The 19,113-nt window shown below is 40.2% G+C and overlaps 1 protein-coding gene across 1 annotated transcript; it reads left to right on the forward strand.

The window, feature by feature from the left end:
- Positions 1–5,286: 5,286 nt before the first annotated feature.
- LOC113100038 (uncharacterized) lies at positions 5,287–18,796 on the forward strand. Its single transcript, XM_026264908.1, has 5 exons — positions 5,287–5,369; positions 5,999–6,331; positions 6,434–6,733; positions 18,540–18,629; positions 18,710–18,796. Exons 1-5 carry the CDS (start codon positions 5,309–5,311, stop codon positions 18,727–18,729), a joined length of 804 nt encoding a protein of 267 aa, XP_026120693.1. The 5' UTR covers positions 5,287–5,308; the 3' UTR covers positions 18,730–18,796.
- Positions 18,797–19,113: the final 317 nt, after the last annotated feature.

Genomic DNA, 19,113 nt, shown 5'->3' on the forward strand with positions numbered 1-19,113 from the left:
CATACAGATCACAGCACACACTGGCCCAGTTAACAAATCAACAGCACACACTTTCCCAGCTTACCAATCACAGCAAACACTGGCCCAGCTAATCAATCACATCACACATTGGCCCAGCTAACTAATCACAACACACACTGGCCCAGCTAACCAATCGACAGCACACACTGGCCCAGCTTACCAATCACAACACACACTGGCCCAGTTAACCAATCACAGCATACACTGGTCCAGCTAACCAATCACAGCACACAGTGGCCCAGTTAACAAATCACAACACACACACTGGCCCAGCTAACCAATCACAGCACACACTGTCCCAGCTAACCAATCACAGCACACACTGGCCCAGGTAACCAATCACAACACACACTAAACCTGCTAATCAATCACATCACACACTGACCCAGCTTACCAATCACAACACACATTAGCCCTGCTAATCAATCACATCACACACTGACCCAGCTTACCAATCACAACACACATTGGCCCAGCTAACCAATCAACAGCACACACTGGCCCAGCTAACCAATCACCTCACACACTAGCCCTGCTAATCAATCACAGCACACACCGGCCCAGCATACAGATCACAGCACACACTGGCCTAGTTAACAAATCAACAGCACACACTTTCCCAGCTTACCAATCACAGCAAACACTGGCCCAGCTAATCAATCACATCACACATTGGCCCAGCTAACTAATCACAACACACACTGGCCCAGCTAACCAACCGACAGCACACACTGGCCCAGCTTACCAATCACAACACACACTGGCCCAGTTAACCAATCACAGCATACACTGGCCCAGCTAATAATAATAATAATAATAATAATTCATTACATTTATATAGCGCTTTTCTAGACACTCAAAGCGCTTACATAGTCAGGGGTATCTCCTCATCCACCACCAGTGTGCAGCATCCACCTGGATGATGCAACAGCAGCCATAGTGCGCCAGAATGCCCACCACACACCAGCTTACTGGTGGAGAGGAGACGGAGTGATGAAGCCAATCAGCAGATATGGGGTATGTTGGAGGCCATGATGGTCGGAGACCAATGGGCGAATTTAGCCAGAATGCCGAGGTCACACCTCTACTCTTGTCGAAAGACATCCTGGGATTTTTATTGACCACAGAGAGTCAGGACCTCGGTTTAACGTCTCATCCGAAGGACGGTGCTTGTTGACAGTATAGTGTCCCCATCACTACACTGGGGCGCTAGGACCCACACAGACCACAGGGTGAGCACCCCCTGCTGGCCTCACTAGCACCTCTTCCAGCAGCAACCTAGTTTTCTCAGGAGGTCTCCCATCCAGATACTGACCAGGCTCAGCCCTGCTTAGCTTCAGTGGGCAACCGGTCTTGGGCTCCAGGGTGATATGGCTGCCGGCTTTTTAATAATAATAATAATAATAATAATAATAATAATAATAATAATAATAATAATAATAATAATAATAATAATAATAATAATAATAATTTTACACACACACACACATTATCTGAATAAATCTTTGTAAATGATTAATATAAGTAACAAAACCATGGTTAATTTGTGGTTACTATGGCTAAAACAATTATTTTGTATATATATATATATATATATATATATATATATATATATATATATATATATATATATATATATATATATATATAAAGAATTAAAAAAAAAAACTCGAGCTCAGACCAGCTACTATGCTTTAAAACATACCCAGGTTTTTTTTTATATATATATATACCGTAATAAAAGAAAAGATTTGAAAAAAGGACTTGTGGAAGTTAAATGAATCTGCTCACATATAGTATATTGATTTAGTTTAATAGACATTAAAATCGAAATTCAGAGGAATGTCAGATATGGTCATTTGTTTGGTTGATTTTATTAGTTTTAGGGCTAAAACCAGTTTATTAAACAGTCTAAACTCATTCCATTGTTAACTGAAAGGAGTTTAGTGTCATACAGAAGCTCGCAGAAAGAAAGAAGAGAAACTGTCATCAGAATGATTCAGAGTTCACAGTATGTCTAAACTGGGTTCAGAGATGATCTCTGCTCTACTGCGGTCTAACTCGCATGTTTCCAAACCTCAACAGTGAGATCACAGATCTGAAACACTACAGCTGCTATAATTAATACTCTATTTTAGATATGAAAGTAGAACGACTGTCAACCATCTCAAGATTGTAAGTAGATCTTGACTCTGGACTAGATGCAAAATATCTCTGTAAATCTTTATATGGACTATGATGATTCCATAATCACTATTATCATAATCATCTGCAGAAATCCAGCAAATGAATGAGCTGTAGATGTTTACTGATGGAAAGTGTGGAGACGGCAGTGAGCAGATTCTCTTCTGACACTTAAAATCACGAATTCCTCGAGGAGCGTGGGACTGGTTGAGAGAGTCTTGAGTATCATGAGAAGTTTCTCATCCTCATGTCTTCATCAGATGGTCAGTTTGACAGATTTGCAGCAGCTAATTCTGTTCTCCTCCAGTGTGTGCTCAATGTTGTCATGTCATGAAATACAGTACCTCTGTCTTCTGATGATCTCTGTCACTTGGAGAGACACATTTACACCCTTGAATGTGTGGAAACTCTCAAGTTCCTCATTCATGCATCTTGTCTGACAGACAGCAGTGTGGTCAGAATCAGCACTGACTGTCTTTCTTCTGAAGAAACAGGCATAAGGCCTGAAGGGTCATCAACATCTCCACCAAAAGTGGGACGGTCGTGCCCTAATGGTTATAGAGTCAGACTCATAACCCAGGGGTCATCAGTGAGTCCATGAAGATCTGAAGATGACTCTCTGTAATATGTTGTACAGCATCATGGAGTGTAAGACCTAACTCTTGTTTCATACAGTGACTGAGGGTCAGGTTAGGGTTCATCTTCTGCTCCTCTGTATCAGTTCATCAGAGCAGCAACAGTGAGGGCCATGGTGTCTCTCTCTAATCAAACACACCTGATTCAGTCTTCAGCTGGTTAGTAGAGACTCCAGTGGTAGAGACGTTCAGTGTGTGCAGTGTTGGGGAGGCTCCTGAACAGGTCTGGGATCTGCTGGTCGTATGTGTAGATTTGTGCTTTAGCTACATCAGTCTCCTCAGTCCTGCTCCTGGAGGGACACGTTCTGCAGCTTAATTAACCACATCTGAATCAGCTAATCATGGTCTTTGAGTTCACTTGAACATCACAGCCAGGTGTGTGAATGAGGAACCCTGTTTCACATAAACCCTTTTTAGAAACACTGCACCAATGAAAGGAAGAGTAAAGTTCAGCTGTAGAAACCCAGTTAAAAAAAGAAGAGTTACAAAAGAACTGTGATCTGAATGTGTGAGAATTCACATTATGATCTGTCCAAACCGGGTTCAGAGATGATCTCAGATCTGTGTGGTTTAAACCAGTCCAAACCAGATTCAGAGATTATCTCAGATCTGTGTGGGTTAAACCAGTCCAGACTGGGTTCAGAGATGATCTCAGATCTGTTTGGGTTAAACCAGTGCGGTCAAACTAACTGCAGAAACACTCTTCAGAAAACAATAGAACACAAACCACAGTCAAGCAGCTTCACAGAAAACTAAAGGAATGAATGGAAAGGTGATGTTCTGGACTCTTAAAGACATCTCTGAGCAGCACATGTTTGTCTTAATGCTGATGTGTGTCTGTTGAAGCAGCAGGATGTTTTACAGCTTGTGTACTGGCTTGTGTTCTGTTTAGAGCTGTAATCGGGCCTTAAAAGTTAGGCCCTACTGGACCCGACAAGTACATTTTGATTGACAGCTTTTTAAAAGCCTGACCCCCTTTACAGCCTGACAATATTCAAATGTGCACACGCACAGTTCTTTTGAGTTTTGTAAAGAATGAGTCATTTATGCATGTTTTAACAATTTATTCATGACTAACTAAGGCTATAGGCCACATGGAAGTTGCATTTGCATTATGCATTTAATATTTAGTTATCATTTGAAAAACCCTTACCCACAAAGATTAGGCTAGGCCTACATGTTTTTGTGGAGGAAAATGATTGAATCCACTGTTGATTGCTTCAGTGCGTTCCTGTGCTCACTGATTGTGCGTCCAGCATTATAAACCACTGGCTCATTATTCTCATTATAAACATGGTCAAAACTTTTCCACACCTCAGACTTTGCTTAAGTTGCTGGTGCAACCAAAACGTAATCGCCAGAGCCTCTGTATCACTTACTCAGCATCCATTTCACATCTTTCTCGCACTAATCGAAACAGATCACATGACCGCTCGTTTACCGCGCAAACTGGAGCGCAAACCTGAGCGCAAGCCTGAGCCTGCGTAAGATTATATAAATTAAGCCGAAAGTGACCGAACCCGTCGGGTCCCATCGGGCAAAGATTTTCAGCTCTAGTTCTGTTCATGCTCTTTTTTTCTGCCTTGTTCAATAGTCTCTATGTAACTAACTGTTTTTAGTAATTGTGCAAGTGTGGATGTTGGGATGGGTAAAAAGTTTGGTCAAAGGTTTGGTGTCAATATACGAAAGCATAGAAGAGATAAAATCATTTTGACATTGTGCCATCATGATGTTTAACAATAACAGTTTTGTATATCAGCAAGAAATCCATAACTTTGTGCCAGCCAGGTGTGAAGATGATCTGAATAAAGTTGTTTCACAAAAATCTAACAGGAAGTAGCTTGATTTCCTTTTACAAACACAATCAGAATGACTCATGAAAGAAGAGCTTTTGAATAACTGTTTCTATGATTAATACAAAAATATAACATTATGGCAAAGGTGTTTGCAATACAAGACAAATGTTTTCTTCTGAGATGTGTTTGTGGTATTTTGATTTCAGTGTTTCATTTAGCAAGAGATGTGAGGCATTTTGCAGTTTGTGTGTGCAGTTCTTTGATTTGTGTGTAAAAAACAAAAAAAAGAGGCAAAGTTTTGAACGTGCTAATAAAAAGTGAGTCGTGGATAGTGGAAACACTTTCATTAACAACCCGATTTTATCACTAGTTACTAAATGATTGTATTTCTAGAGTTGAATGGCATGCAGGAAACGACTGAAAGAAGTGAAAGCATCAATAATGTACTTCGATTGTGTATAGATCAAATGAAGTTAACAATATTCAGTTCTGACACGTTTCACACAATGTGAAGCAGCTCTTCTCCATCACCCACCGACATTGTGTCATTAATAGCAGCTTTAGCATGATTTAAACAGATCAGAGGAAGTAAACAAACACAGGAAGAGCTGAGAGTATTTATAGAAAGAGTTGAGAGAATATAATGAAGAGGAAGACTGACAGAAAGAGAAGATGGCTGATAAGTGTCACTTGTGTCTGCTGGGACTGATCTTTCTCTCTTCACTTCTCACAGGTAAAGACATCTGTGTTTTCTCTTCAAGACAGTTAGTGAATTAATCTGAGAAAGAGTTCATCTGAACATGATCAGTTTATTATTGTGTTACAAACAGAACATACTGGATTATTCCTGAACGCACTGAAACTAGACGCTTTCACACTCAAACATCTGATGCTGAATTTTCTGTGTTGTTTGCATTAAGTGAGGAAAAGGATTTGAATCTTCTGCTTTTCATTCTGATATATTTTATATCATCATTTATTAATATATCGTATAATAATCACTCATGTGTCAAAACTGTTTATTCTGGAGAGTGTTTGCCCCTTTATCATTTATTTATGTTGTTATTCCTGTACTGCTATAGATTAGAGGATATAAATAGTTTATTCTTGATAGTGTGTTTGCATTAAAGTATAAGTTCACCCAAAAATGAAAATAAGAAAGAAGAAAGTCAAACAAACCTAGGATGCCTGGAGGGTGAGTAAAACACAGGGGCTAGTTTTCACTTTTAGGTGAACTAACCCTCGAATGAGGAAAAATAATTAATGATCTGAGTCTTCAGATTTGTATGCTGGTATGTTTCATATCATCATTTATTAATATTATATACTGTAATAATAATCACTCGTGTTCTTGTGTTTCAGGTCTCAGTGGAGTGGATGATGCTCATGTGTTCATCAGTTCTGGTGAAGATGTCCGTCTGCCCTGTAATAATGCTCTTCCTGGCTGTAAATATACTACATGGAACTATGAAAGATTCAGAGATTCAGCAGCAGTTGAACTGGTTGCTGGAGGGAGAAAGAAGACAGACATAGAGAAACATGAGAGACTGAGTCTGGAGTCTGACTGCTCTCTGAACATCAAGAGCGTCACAAAAGAAGATTGTGGATCTTACATCTGCCAACAATGGACGGGTCCGAAAGGACAACAAAAACAACAAGGAACTAATGCTCATGTTTATCTGAATGTTCTTCATGGTAATTTTATGATTATATGGTCAATTTAAAAAAGTAATTTCTTCATTTAATCTATCAGTATGTTTGTAAAGTGTGTGATGTTTGTGTTATTCTGTGTTACAGTCTCTTCATCTGAGATCAGTGCAGGCCGCTCTGTGACTCTCTATTGTCAGTTGTATTCATATCCCCAAGTCTCTTTTAATGATTTGATCTGTTCTGGGGGAATTGAGTTGTTCTGGGTGAATCAGGCTGGTGATAAACTGAAAAACTCAGACTCCAGATATCAGATATCAGCTCCAGGTCACTGTATCTTCACTCTGAATACAACAATCCAGAATGAAGATGAAAACAGAGAGTGGAGATGTGAAGTTACTCACAGAAATAAAGTCCAGACCTCAACCACATATACTGGCAAGAGTTCAGGTGAGAAAACAAGCTCATGATCAGATGTAGAAGAATCTTAGATGTGATAATATAATGATAATGTTAGTTATCTCACACCAACACCAGCAACTACTACACAAGGTACAGTAAAAAAATACACAGTTCTATTGAATCCTCTATTGTCCATGTTAACAAATGCATGTCATCACTTAAACTTAAACTGAAAGAGATGTTTAAATAAAGTGTCAAAGGAAAGACCTGTTAGTGTTTAAAGTTGAGATATTTTGGTCTTTACACAGAGTTTTGTTCTGAAGAGCCGAGCATGTGGTTAGTTTATGAGAGAGTTGTTCGATGAAAATGGTTTTATTTGGTTTTACATTATCAAACTTTTTACTGATAGAGTTTTTATCTAATTTACTTCAGTTTTTGTAGTACAAACAACTTAACTGTAAATTGTAGAAGCTACTTTAAAGGGGGGGTGAAATGCTGTTTCATGCATAGTTTTTTTCACTGTTAAAGAGTTGGATTCCCATGCTAAACATGGACAAAGTTTCAAAAATTAAGTTGTACGTTTGAAGGAGTATTTCTGTTCCAAAAATACTCCTTCCGGTTTGTCACAAGTTTCGTAAAGTTTTTTTTCGAGTATGGCTCTGTGTGACGTTAGATGGAGCGGAATTTCCTTATATGGGTCCTAAGGGCACTTCTGATCAGAGCGAGAGCGTCGCGAAATGTCACAAAAGGAGTGTGTTTTTGGTTGCCAGGGCAAGACAACCCTGCACAGATTACCAAAAGAAAAACAGTATTAAGGGACCAGTGGATGGAGTTTATTTTTACAGAGCATCAACGGAGTTGTGCCAGTGTTTGTGTTTGCTCCCTGCATTTTGAAGATGCTTGTTTTACAAACAAGGCCCAGTTTGACGCCGGATTTGCACATCGTCTATTTTTTAAGGATAATGCAGTCCCAACGAAAAAGGGTCACGATCGTGTGTTGGAACCGCATGCAGTGAGTAAAACTGCTTCAAATATCTCTGTGTTGTTAACTTAGCTATCGGCGCGTAAGCACATCAAGTAAACAACATGCGATGTTGTCATCAAACTGCACTTTCCACATGTACAGCTTAAAAAAAAACAAAAAAAAAAAGACGACAAAGTGGAACTTAGTCATTTTCCAAAACCACTAAGCAAATATATACAGTTTCAGTACATACCACATAGAGACGTTGTTGCTGATGCTGCTCTTGTTAAATTTCAGCCTCTGGATCTGATTCTGGATCATAAATATACGCTGAATCTGACTGTTGGCCATGGTTTGTTTTGGTTGGTTTTGTCCTCACGGTAAAGTCACAGCTTCCAAACGCTCTCAACGCAAAAGCCTACTGGCGCTCGTGATTCTTTAGCTCCGCCAACACGTCACGCCTCCAGCCGGTCATGTTTTTCCGGGAAAAATCGGTACAGACTATCTTTCTCTTATGAATATAATAAAACTAAAGACTTTTTGGAGTTATGAAGGATGCAGTACTACTCTATAGGTACTCAAGATTAACAGGATATTGAGTGAAAACGAGCATTTCACCCCCCCCTTTAAACACTAGAGTGGAACTATTTGACACAGTTAGTTTTTTAGTCTTGAAATGTAGAAAATGGGGTTCTTCGGTCACTTGTGACTGAAAAGTTTTACAATAAAAATTCAAAAAAATCGTAGCTTCATCAGAATGGTACAAAACTTTGTGACTTTTATGGTACTTGTTATATGAACACAAAAAAAATTGGGCACAGGATTTGACAAGGCTAAGTGGTCTTAAAAAATAGTCACCCTCGGGGCCTTCATGCTCAAAAGTGACTGCCATAGAAAATGAATGGGAAATTGGCAAAAAATACGAAAATACTGAGATTTTTTGTGCGTACAATCTACAAATACTCATGAAGTGAGTCTCAGTGCAGCTCTGGGGAGTTGTTCATGTAATCATGTGTTTACATCCTCTTTTAAAGAGACAACAGATGCTGAAACCACAGCGAGTGTTACGCGCGCTTAAGTGTGTGTAATAAATGAAGTCGAGCTTCTGCGCCATTCATTAACACTAAAACGCATAGCATGCAGGATTCATATTAAAAAAGATGTAAGTGCAATGACCTACTTTTGATTCATTGTGACGGCTGGTGAAAAGACAGTCCGGAAACAAATGCGAGTTAACAGGATTTAATGAGATGATGAGATATAATACAAAGACACACAAAGACGATGAGGCGATAACACTCCAGGGAGACGGTGGAAGGTGAGAAATCCAGCCGGTAGTGGAGTGTAGGTGAGGAGTCCGGGTCTTGACGGCGTGAGGCAGCAGGAGAGAGTGGCACAGGAACTGCGGGGAACAGAGCCAAAGGTAAGTGTCCGTGGCTGAGTGATCGTGCGGAGAGTGGATGAGGTTCTAGGGAAAACACAGACATCCATACGCAAACTAACACAGAAGCCAGACGGGGGTAACACAACGACATGAAACAACGATCTCACAAACACAAGACGTGAGACAAGCCATTATATAGGAGATGAGTAATGAGTGGCAGCTGTTGCTGATACAATTAACGGAGATGCCCACAACTAATCAGTGCAGACGCAGAACACACAGAATTCACCACAAAGTGTAAACAACCCGAGATCACGGTTTACCAACTGTGACAGTACCCCCCCCCCCTCTAAGAACTCCTCCTGGAGTTCCCAGAAGGGCCTACCTGCTGATTGAATTCATCAATAAGAGAGTGATCCAATATGTCCCTAGCAGGTACCCAACTCCTCTCCTCCGGACCGTAACCTTCCCAGTCCACCAGATACTGGAATCCTCGTCCCCTCCGTCTCAAGTCCAGAATACGATTAACCGAATATGTTGGTTCCCCATCTACGAGACGCGGCGGCGGGGGAACCGGAGTAGGCGGATTAATACGTGCATAAAACACGGGTTTAATTTTGGACACATGAAAGGCGGGGTGTATCCTCTTGTACGCAGGAGTTAGTTTGAGGCGGACTGTCACTGGACTAATGATCTTGGTGATAGTGAACGGGCCGATAAATTTGGGAGCTAATTTATTCTAAACGGATTGCAATGGAATGTTACTGGTAGAAAGCCACACTTTTTTACCCACGACGTAGACGGGGATGATAACCCGACGACAAGCTAACTGACGCTCCTAATAATTTGCAAAATTCCTTCCAAAATTTGGATATGAACTGGGATCCCCTGTCTGAGACCACGTCTACCGGGAGGCCATGGAGCCGAAAGACGTGATCTAAAACAGTAACCGCTGTCTCCTTGGCTGTAGGTAATTTGGGCAAGGGAATGAAATGTGCCGACCTTCGAGAACTGGTCCACTACAGTCAAAACGACTGTCATGCCATTAGAGGGCGGTAACAAAATCTAGAGCGATATGTGACCAGGGTCTCGAAGGGACAGACAGCGGTTGAAGGAGCCCATCAGGAGGTCGGTTAGATGACTTACCACTGGCACACACTGAGCAAGCCAAAACAAAATCGCGGACGTCGCGAGCCATACATGGCCACCAGAATCGTTGTCTAACCAACCCATTAGTTCTACTTATCCCTGGATGACAAGCCATGTTGGAACAATGACCCCACCGGACAACTTCGGACCTTAACTCCTCCGGCACAAATAAGCGGTTTGGTGGGCAACCGGACGGAGGCGTTACCCCTTCTAAGGCCGTCTTGACCTTCGACTCGACCTCCCATACGAGTGCTGAGACAACTAATCTCTCAGGCAAAATACACTCAGGAGTAACGGGACGGGCGGAGGGATCAAAAAGACGTGACAAAGAATCGGGTTTAACGTTCTTGGAACCCGGGCGGTACGATAGGGTAAAATCAAAACGACCGAAAAAAAGTGCCCACCGAGCCTGCCTGGAATTGAGTCTTTTAGCAGTTCTAATGTATTCTAAATTCTTATGATCAGTCCAAACAATAAAGGGAACCCCTGAACCCTCTAACCAGTGGTGCCACTCCTCCAACGCTAATTTGACCGCCAACAACTCTCTATTGCCAATGTCATAATTACGTTCGGCAGGAGATAATCGATGAAGGAAAAAGGCGCAAGGGTGGACCTTAACGTCTGAAGCAGCACGTTGGGACAACACTGCTCCTACCCCCACCTCTGATGGGTCGACCTCCACCACGAACTGCCGTGTGGGATCAGGGGCGACAAGGATGGGAGCCGAAACAAAGCGGCTCTTCAGGTTAGAGAACACAGTTTCAGCTGCGTCCGACCACCTGAACGGAGTACTGGGGGAGGTCAAGGCTGTCAGAGGTGAGGCTAGTTGGCTGTAATTATGAATAAAACGCCAATAGAAATTGGCGAACCCCAGAAACCGCTGTAGGGCCTTACGGGAATCTGGAGATGGCCAATCTATCACAGCCTTTACCTTGTCAGGGTCCATTCGTATTCCCTCAGACGACACGATAAACCCTAGGAAGGGGACCGACTGTGCATGGAATACGCACTTCTCCGCCTTGACAAAAAGCCCATTCTCTAGTAACCTCTGGAGCACTCGTCTGACATGTTGGACTTGTTCCTGGAGAGATGAAGAAAAAATCAGTATGTCATCCAGGTAAACATATATAAACTGATCTACCATATCTCTCAACACGTCATTCACGAGTGCTTGGAAAACCCCAGGCGAGTTGGAGAGCCCGAACGGCATAACCAAATATTCAAAGTGCCCTCTAGGGGTATTAAAGGCAGTTTTCCATTCATCCCCCTTCCAGATGCGGACCAAATGATAAGCGTTACGTAAATCCAATTTTGTGAATACCGATGCTCCCTGCAACCTCTCGAAAGCTGAAGACATGAGTGGTAATGGATAAGTATTCTTAATAGTAATGTTGTTCAGCTCTCGGTAATCAATACAAGGTCGCAGAGAACCATCCTTCTTACCCACAAAAAATAACCCCGCCCCCGCCGGAGATGAGGAAGGACGGATGAACCCAGAGTCTAGGGAATCAGAAATGTATTTCTCCATGGCCTCCCTCTCAGGAATAGAAAGAGAGTATAACTTGCCTTTAGGCGGAGATTTACCTGACACTAAGTCTATGGCACAGTCATAGGGACGATGCGGAGGAAGAGAAGCAGCCCGGGACTTACTGAACACTTCCTTCAGGTCCAGATACTCTACGGGCACGTTTGGCAACTCCATGGTCTCCTTCTGAAAGACAGACACAGGAACAACAGGACAGGCAGAAACCAAACAAGACTCATGACAACTTTCACTCCACAATGTGATAGTGTTTGAACCCCATTCCACTCGTGGATTATGTTTGGACAACCAGGGGTGACCTAAAACAATGGGAGCAACAGGGGAGTCCATGAGAAAAAAGGACATGGTTTCTTGATGATTGCCGGATGTGATGAGTGTGATGGGTTCAGTATGGTGGGTGACGGGAGGCAGTTCCTGGCCGTTGAGTGCGGTGACATGGATGGGGAGAGACACAGGAAGGACAGGAATGTTCAGGTGATGTGCAAGTGAAGAATCAATGAAATTACCTTCGGCTCCGAAGTCCAGAAGAGCTTGGCATTCATGATGTTGATTCCTCCACCGCAGTTTCACCGGAAGGAGGGTCGATGATGTGGGTGAGGACTTCTCGGCGGAGAGCCCACCCGATAGTAGCCTCAGGTTTACTTTCGGGCTGACTCTTTTACCGGGCAAGAGTAGTTGTTATGATCAGCGCCTCCACAGTACAAACATAGTCCTTGGGACCTCCGCCGTTCCCTCTCCCTCCGGGATAGCCGAGCTCAACCCACCTGCGACCGTGTTCTCTCGACTCAAGCGCCCCCTACCGGAAGAGAAGGGTAGTCTGGAAGGACTGTGTTGACGGCCCAGGCGATTAAACCTGGCCTCCACCCGCAACGCCAGGTCAATAAGTTCGTTGAGGGTAGGAGGCAGCTCGAGGAGGTAGATTTCCTGCTGAACACGGTCGGATAACCCATGCAGGAATCTATCCCACTGCGCCGCCTCGTTCCACTGGCACGCGGCCGCCAGGGTCCGGAACTCGATGGAGTATTCGGTGACAGATGAATGTCCCTGTTGGAGTTCCGAGAGGCGATGGGCCGCCCTGCCGGTCGTGGCCCGGTCCAAAACTCTCTTCATCTCTTCTGATAGGAGGTGGAACGAGGCACAGCACGGATGTTGATTCTCCCACACCGCCGTTCCCCATAAGCCAGCCTTGCCTGATAGTAGTGTGAGCGTGAACGCTACCTTGGATTCTTCTGCGGTGAAAGTGCGGGGCTGCAGGGCAAAATGCATAGAGCACTTGTTAAGAAATGTTCTGCAATAAGTTGGCTCACCAGCGTAACTCTCCGGTGCCGGAAGTCGCGGCTCAGGCCAGAAGTGGTCCTGGGGAATCCCCGGGGGAACGGTCGGCGCAGGCGGGGCGATGGGCGCAGTGGGAGACGTGAGCTGATGGATCTGCTGGGTGAGCTCGGACACCTGTGCCACCAGCGCGTCCGGTGTTCGAGATGCTCTCCTGCTGCTGATCCATTCTCTTGACGCTATGGTGCATGAAATCGGTGAGGGTGTTGGTGCTCGCTGCTTCCATGTTGGGTGAAATCGTTCTGTGAAGGCTGGTGAAAAGACTGTCCGGAAACAAATGCGAGTAAACAGGATTTAATGAGATGATGAGATATAATACAAAGACACACAAAGACGATGAGGCGATAACACTCCAGGGAGACGGTGGAAGGTGAGAAATCCAGCCGGTAGTGGAGTGTAGGTGAGGAGTCCGGGTCTTGACGGCGTGAGGCAGCAGGAGAGAGTGGCACAGGAACTGCGGGGAACAGAGCCAAAGGTAAGTGTCTGTGGCTGAGTGATCATGTGGAGAGTGGATGAGGTTCTAGGGAAAACACAGACATCCAAACGCAAACTAACACAGAAGCCAGACGGGGGTAACACAACGACATGAAACAACGATCTCACAAACACAAGACGTGAGACAAGCCATTATATAGGATATGAGTAATGAGTGGCAGCTGTTGCTGATACAATTAACGGAGACGCCCACAACTAATCAGTGCAGACGCAGAACACACAGAATTCACCACAAAGTGTAAACAACCCGAGATCACGGTTTACCAACCATGACATTCATTCATTCAAAATTGGACAAATTCTGTGACATTCCACGTTAAACTGTAAATTCCGTTTTTATGACTGGATTCCGTGTTTCCGTCCGCAATTTCTGCATCGCGGAAATCATAGGATCCTACAATCATATATCAATTTAAAGAAATATGAACATACAGTAATACTCATGAAATATTTTGATTCTGACTCGAGTGGACTCTGATAAAAATAAAAAAAAAGTGAAGTGAAAAAAAAAGAGGTCTAAGAAAAGAATAAGTCTGATTCCTAATAATAGAGTAATGTGACACTGCAACAGAGAAAATTGAGAATATGTGAAATAAAATCAATGGATCAAATAAAGGGGAGACATTGGATCCAAAATACACACATGCGAATAGCATGTTTCTAGCATGTTTAGCATGTTGCTAGCATGTTTCTAGCATGTTTCTAGCATGTTTGTAGCATGATTAGCATGTTGCTAGCATATTTCTAGCATGACTAGCATGCGACTAGCATTTTGCTAACATGATTTTAGTATGATTAGCATGTTGCTAGCATGATTTTAGCATGATTGACATGTTTTTACCATGTTTCTAGCATGACTAGCATGCGACTAGCATGTTGTTAGCATGATTTTAGTATGATTAGCATGTTGCTAGCATGTTTCTAGCATGACTAACATTCGACTAACATGTTTCTAGCATGATTAGCATGTTGCTAACATGTTTCTAGCATGACTAGCATGCGACTAGCATGACTAGCATGCAACTAGCATGTTGCTAGCATGATATTAGCATGATTAGCATATTATTAGGACAGATAGATAGACAGATAGATAGATTTACCATAGTTTACCATGATTTACTATAGTATACCATGATTTACCATGTTCAAGTATGATTTACTGATTCTAGCATGATTTAGCATAGTTTACCATGATTTACCATAGTTTACTATGATTTACCGCAATTTACTATAGTTTACCATGATTTACTATAGTATACCACGATTTACCATGTTCAAGTATGATTTACTGATTCTAGCATGACTTAGCATAGTTTAACACGAATTACCAAAGTTTACCATTATTTACCACGATTTACCATAGTTTACCATGATTTACCATAGTTTACCATGATTTACCATAGTTTACCATTATTTACTATAGTATACCATGATTTACCATGTTCAAGTATGATTTACTATGATTCTAGCATGATTTACCATAGTTTACCACAATTTACCAGTTTACCATTATTTACCACGATTTACCATAGTTTACCATGATTTACCATAGTTTACCATTATTTACCATAGTTTACCATGATTTACTATAGTATACCACGATTTACCATGTTCAAGTATGATTTACTGATTCTAGCATGATTTATCATAGTTTACCATGATTTATGATCTATGATAGATAGATAGATAGATAGATAGATAGATAGATAGATAGATAGATAGATAGATAGATAGATAGATACATAGATAGATTAGATGAGTTTGAATGAGTTTAAATTGATAAGCATCAAAGCTTGATTGAGTCTAATAGGATTTGGAGCTTGGGTCATCTGAACATCCTGTCAATGAAAGTCTATGGGCGTTTTTAGGATTTTTAATATTAATTTTTAAGAAAACCGTAACTCAAACCAGTCTGAAAAGATATAGCACACCGAGTCAGAACAGTATGAAGGTTTGACCCGAGTTTGGAGTATGAAGCTTGAACGATCTAGGAGGAGTAGGTGTCCAAAAATTTTCCGGCCAGAAAAATAAGAAGAAGAAGAAGAAGAAGAAGAAGAAGTTTAAATAGGATTTCAATAAGTTGGCTTGAGAAAATATAGCTAGGACGATATTTAGAACACTTATTTATTCATTTATATTTTTCATTTACTAATTAAAAATTATTATACTTTTGCTTATATATATATATATATATATATATATATATATATATATATATATATATATATATATATTACAATGGGGAAAATATATCATAATTATTGCATAAATATTAATTATAACCATAAAATTATCTCAAAATTCAAAATGTCAAAATTCAAATTAATATAATGATAACTGACTGAGATAATGAATAACGGTTCGAGACCTCAGATACATCAGCTCAGATAGATAGATCATATAGATGCTTTATTTAACTCCTGATCCCCTAAGATAACAGCTTTACAGAAAAAAAAGACTTCTTTAAATGTTAAAGGCCTTGACATTATCATTGGACACATGGCCTGTTCTGGGAAAACAATCTTTTCAAACAAATGAAGATTAGAGAAAACTTTCAGAGATCAGTTTGACTCTTTGACGGTTCATACATATTGACATTGTGAAATAGTAGTGATCTAAACCATAAAATGTATTAAAAGATGTATTACTTCATATCCCATTCACCATGAGAAAACATCTGTTACAAAGAGCATGATATTACAATAATAACACTTCCATTCTCGTTGGGTCTGCAATATCATAATGAAGTGATGACGAATCATGTCTGTGTGTATGGGGTGTGTAGAGGTATGAAAATACATATTTTCCTTGGACAGAGGAATATGATTGAACACCTTCAACAGACGATATAAATACATTTTGAACACTTAACTTAGTGACTACTATCAGGATGTGATATATATTTTTTTACAGACACACAGGACAGCCTATCATCATCCTTGGACCGAGTAATATGATTAGAAACCAGGGTTACAGGCTTCAGCAGCACATTATCATTCAACACGCAGGGTTTGATGGGAGTTAAACACTCTTTCAGACAGATCTATGAAAACTTTTTAATTTACAGAGTAATTAAGTTCATTTTAACCTAGAAGACATTAAATTAACAGTTGTCTGATTCTCGAATACAGTATAACTCTCAACATAATAAAAACACCCAATGATACAGTGTACAGATGATCAGTGAACAAACTTCAGCCGAGAAACATGATCCATTTCTAGATTTCCAGAAACTGATCACTGATCAGACTGTCTGAGAGTGATCTTCATTTGATAACAAGAACTTAAGATAAATGTTTATTACTTCAATGCTTTTTTCCCAAAATGTGGTGTATATGAACTAAAAATGTTCTGTATTATAATCCCCGTATAAAAGCTGATGTAAACATATTCTTTCATTGTATGTCAATGATAGAATTGAAGATTAGTGCTTAAATGTTTAAACTCATAAAGTGAGCATTTATTAAACATACAAAAGCCATTCCATGTCAGTGTGGACAGCTTTCAGCAGCATAATTGATATAAACTTCTGGACTACAGCACTGTGTTAAAGAAATTAATGCTCTCTAAATGCTGTCTTCATGCACTAATGTGTGATATTTCTATTTCCATCATGTTTTAATGGTTGTAGAGTACACTACAGAAACAACACTGAATCCAGACACTGCACCAATCTCTCTGAATCAGGGTGTGTTTGTATATCCTCCTCATTTCAGACACTGAACTCACACTAGAATCACAATCTTCATTTCAGATACTGAACTCACACTAGAATCACAATCTTCATTTATAAACACGGAATTCACACTAGAATCACAATCTTCATTTCAGACACTGAATTCACACTAGAATCACTATCTTCATTTCAGACACTGAATTCACACTAGAATCACAATCTTCATTTCAGACACCGAATTCACACTAGAATCACAATCTTTATTTCAGACAGCGAATTCACTCTAGAATCACAATCTTCATTTCAGACACCGAATTCACACTAGAATCACAATCTTCATTTAAGACACCGAATTCACACTAGAATCACAATCTTCATTTCAGACACCGAATTCACTCTAGAATCACAATCACAATCTTCATTTCAGACACTGAATTCACGCTAGACTCACAATCTTCATTTCAGACACTGAATTCCCTCTAGAATCACAATCACAATCTTCATTTCAGACACTGAATTCACACTAGACTCACAATCTTCATTTCAGACACTGAATTCACAATCACTCTAGAATTGCAATAGAATAACATTGAAATCACACTAGAGTCACATTAGATTCACACTTGAATTACAATCTTCATTTCAGACACTGAATTCACAATATAATCACTATCTTCATTTCAGACACTGAATTCACATTATAATCACTATCTTCATTTGAGACCGAATTCACTCTAGAATCACAATCACAATCTTCATTTCAGACACTGAATTCACACTAGAATCACAATCTTCATTTATAGCTACTGAATTCACACTAGAATCACAATCTTCATTTCAGACACTGAATTCACACTAGAATCACAATCTTCATATCAGACACTGAATTCACACTAGAATCACAATCTTCATATCAGACACTGAATTCACACTAGAATCACACTAGAATCACGATCTTCATTTCAGACACTGAACTCACACTAGAATCACACTAGAATCTAAATGTAGTCCTCTCTGGAGTTATTAGAGCAGCTGAACACAAACTTTAACTCAAGCCATGATTAATTTGTAATTTATATATTAAGTTTCTCATTTAATTCTCTCGTACTTCATCTACAATCCTTAAACATGAAAACTAATACTGTTATGTGAAAAGTAACTTTATTAAATATCAAAGAGATGTCACTCTCACCCAGATGATCTTACACAATCATGTCTATAAACAATTATCTGGAAAGCAAATAAAATACTGTTTATCATTTCATTCCCAGTTTCACAGATTGAGTCTGTTTTTTCTCGTCTTTCCCGCAGTGATTGAGATTATTGTTAAGTTTGCAGTGTTTGCAGTGTTTGCTGCTCCTACTGTGATTCTTCTTCAGATCATCTGTGACAGAAGAGCTGGTGAGTTTTTATCTGAAACAATATTTAAAACAGCAAACATTATCCATTGTTTTATTTATGTTTTTTTTTATATATCCCAGAAAACAAAGAAAAACCCTGACCATTTTGAGGAAATGATGCCATCCATTTTCTTTTTATTTATTTTTTTTTACAAATAACTGGCAAGCTGTATTTTGATTAATATGGAGTTAATGGATATTTGCATGCAGTGTTTACAATCATTGTCTTGTGTTTGGTATATAATCTGCTTTAAATATAATACTAAATAGCAAAATGAGCAAATTGATTGTATAATAATCTCTGTTATGTGTGATGGGGCTGCTTTTGTGAATCTTTTATCTGTTTGTTGTTTAGCATTTATTTTTATTAATTTATTTATATTTTGGGTGATACTAATTTCCTTAATAAAACATCTGCAATTGCGCTTAAATTTTTTCCTGTGCTAAAATATTTCTTACGAGCTCGTAATGTGAGGATGTGTTCA

This window comes from Carassius auratus, unplaced genomic scaffold (genome assembly GCF_003368295.1).
Source record: "Carassius auratus strain Wakin unplaced genomic scaffold, ASM336829v1 scaf_tig00217128, whole genome shotgun sequence".
NCBI lineage: Eukaryota > Metazoa > Chordata > Actinopteri > Cypriniformes > Cyprinidae > Carassius > Carassius auratus.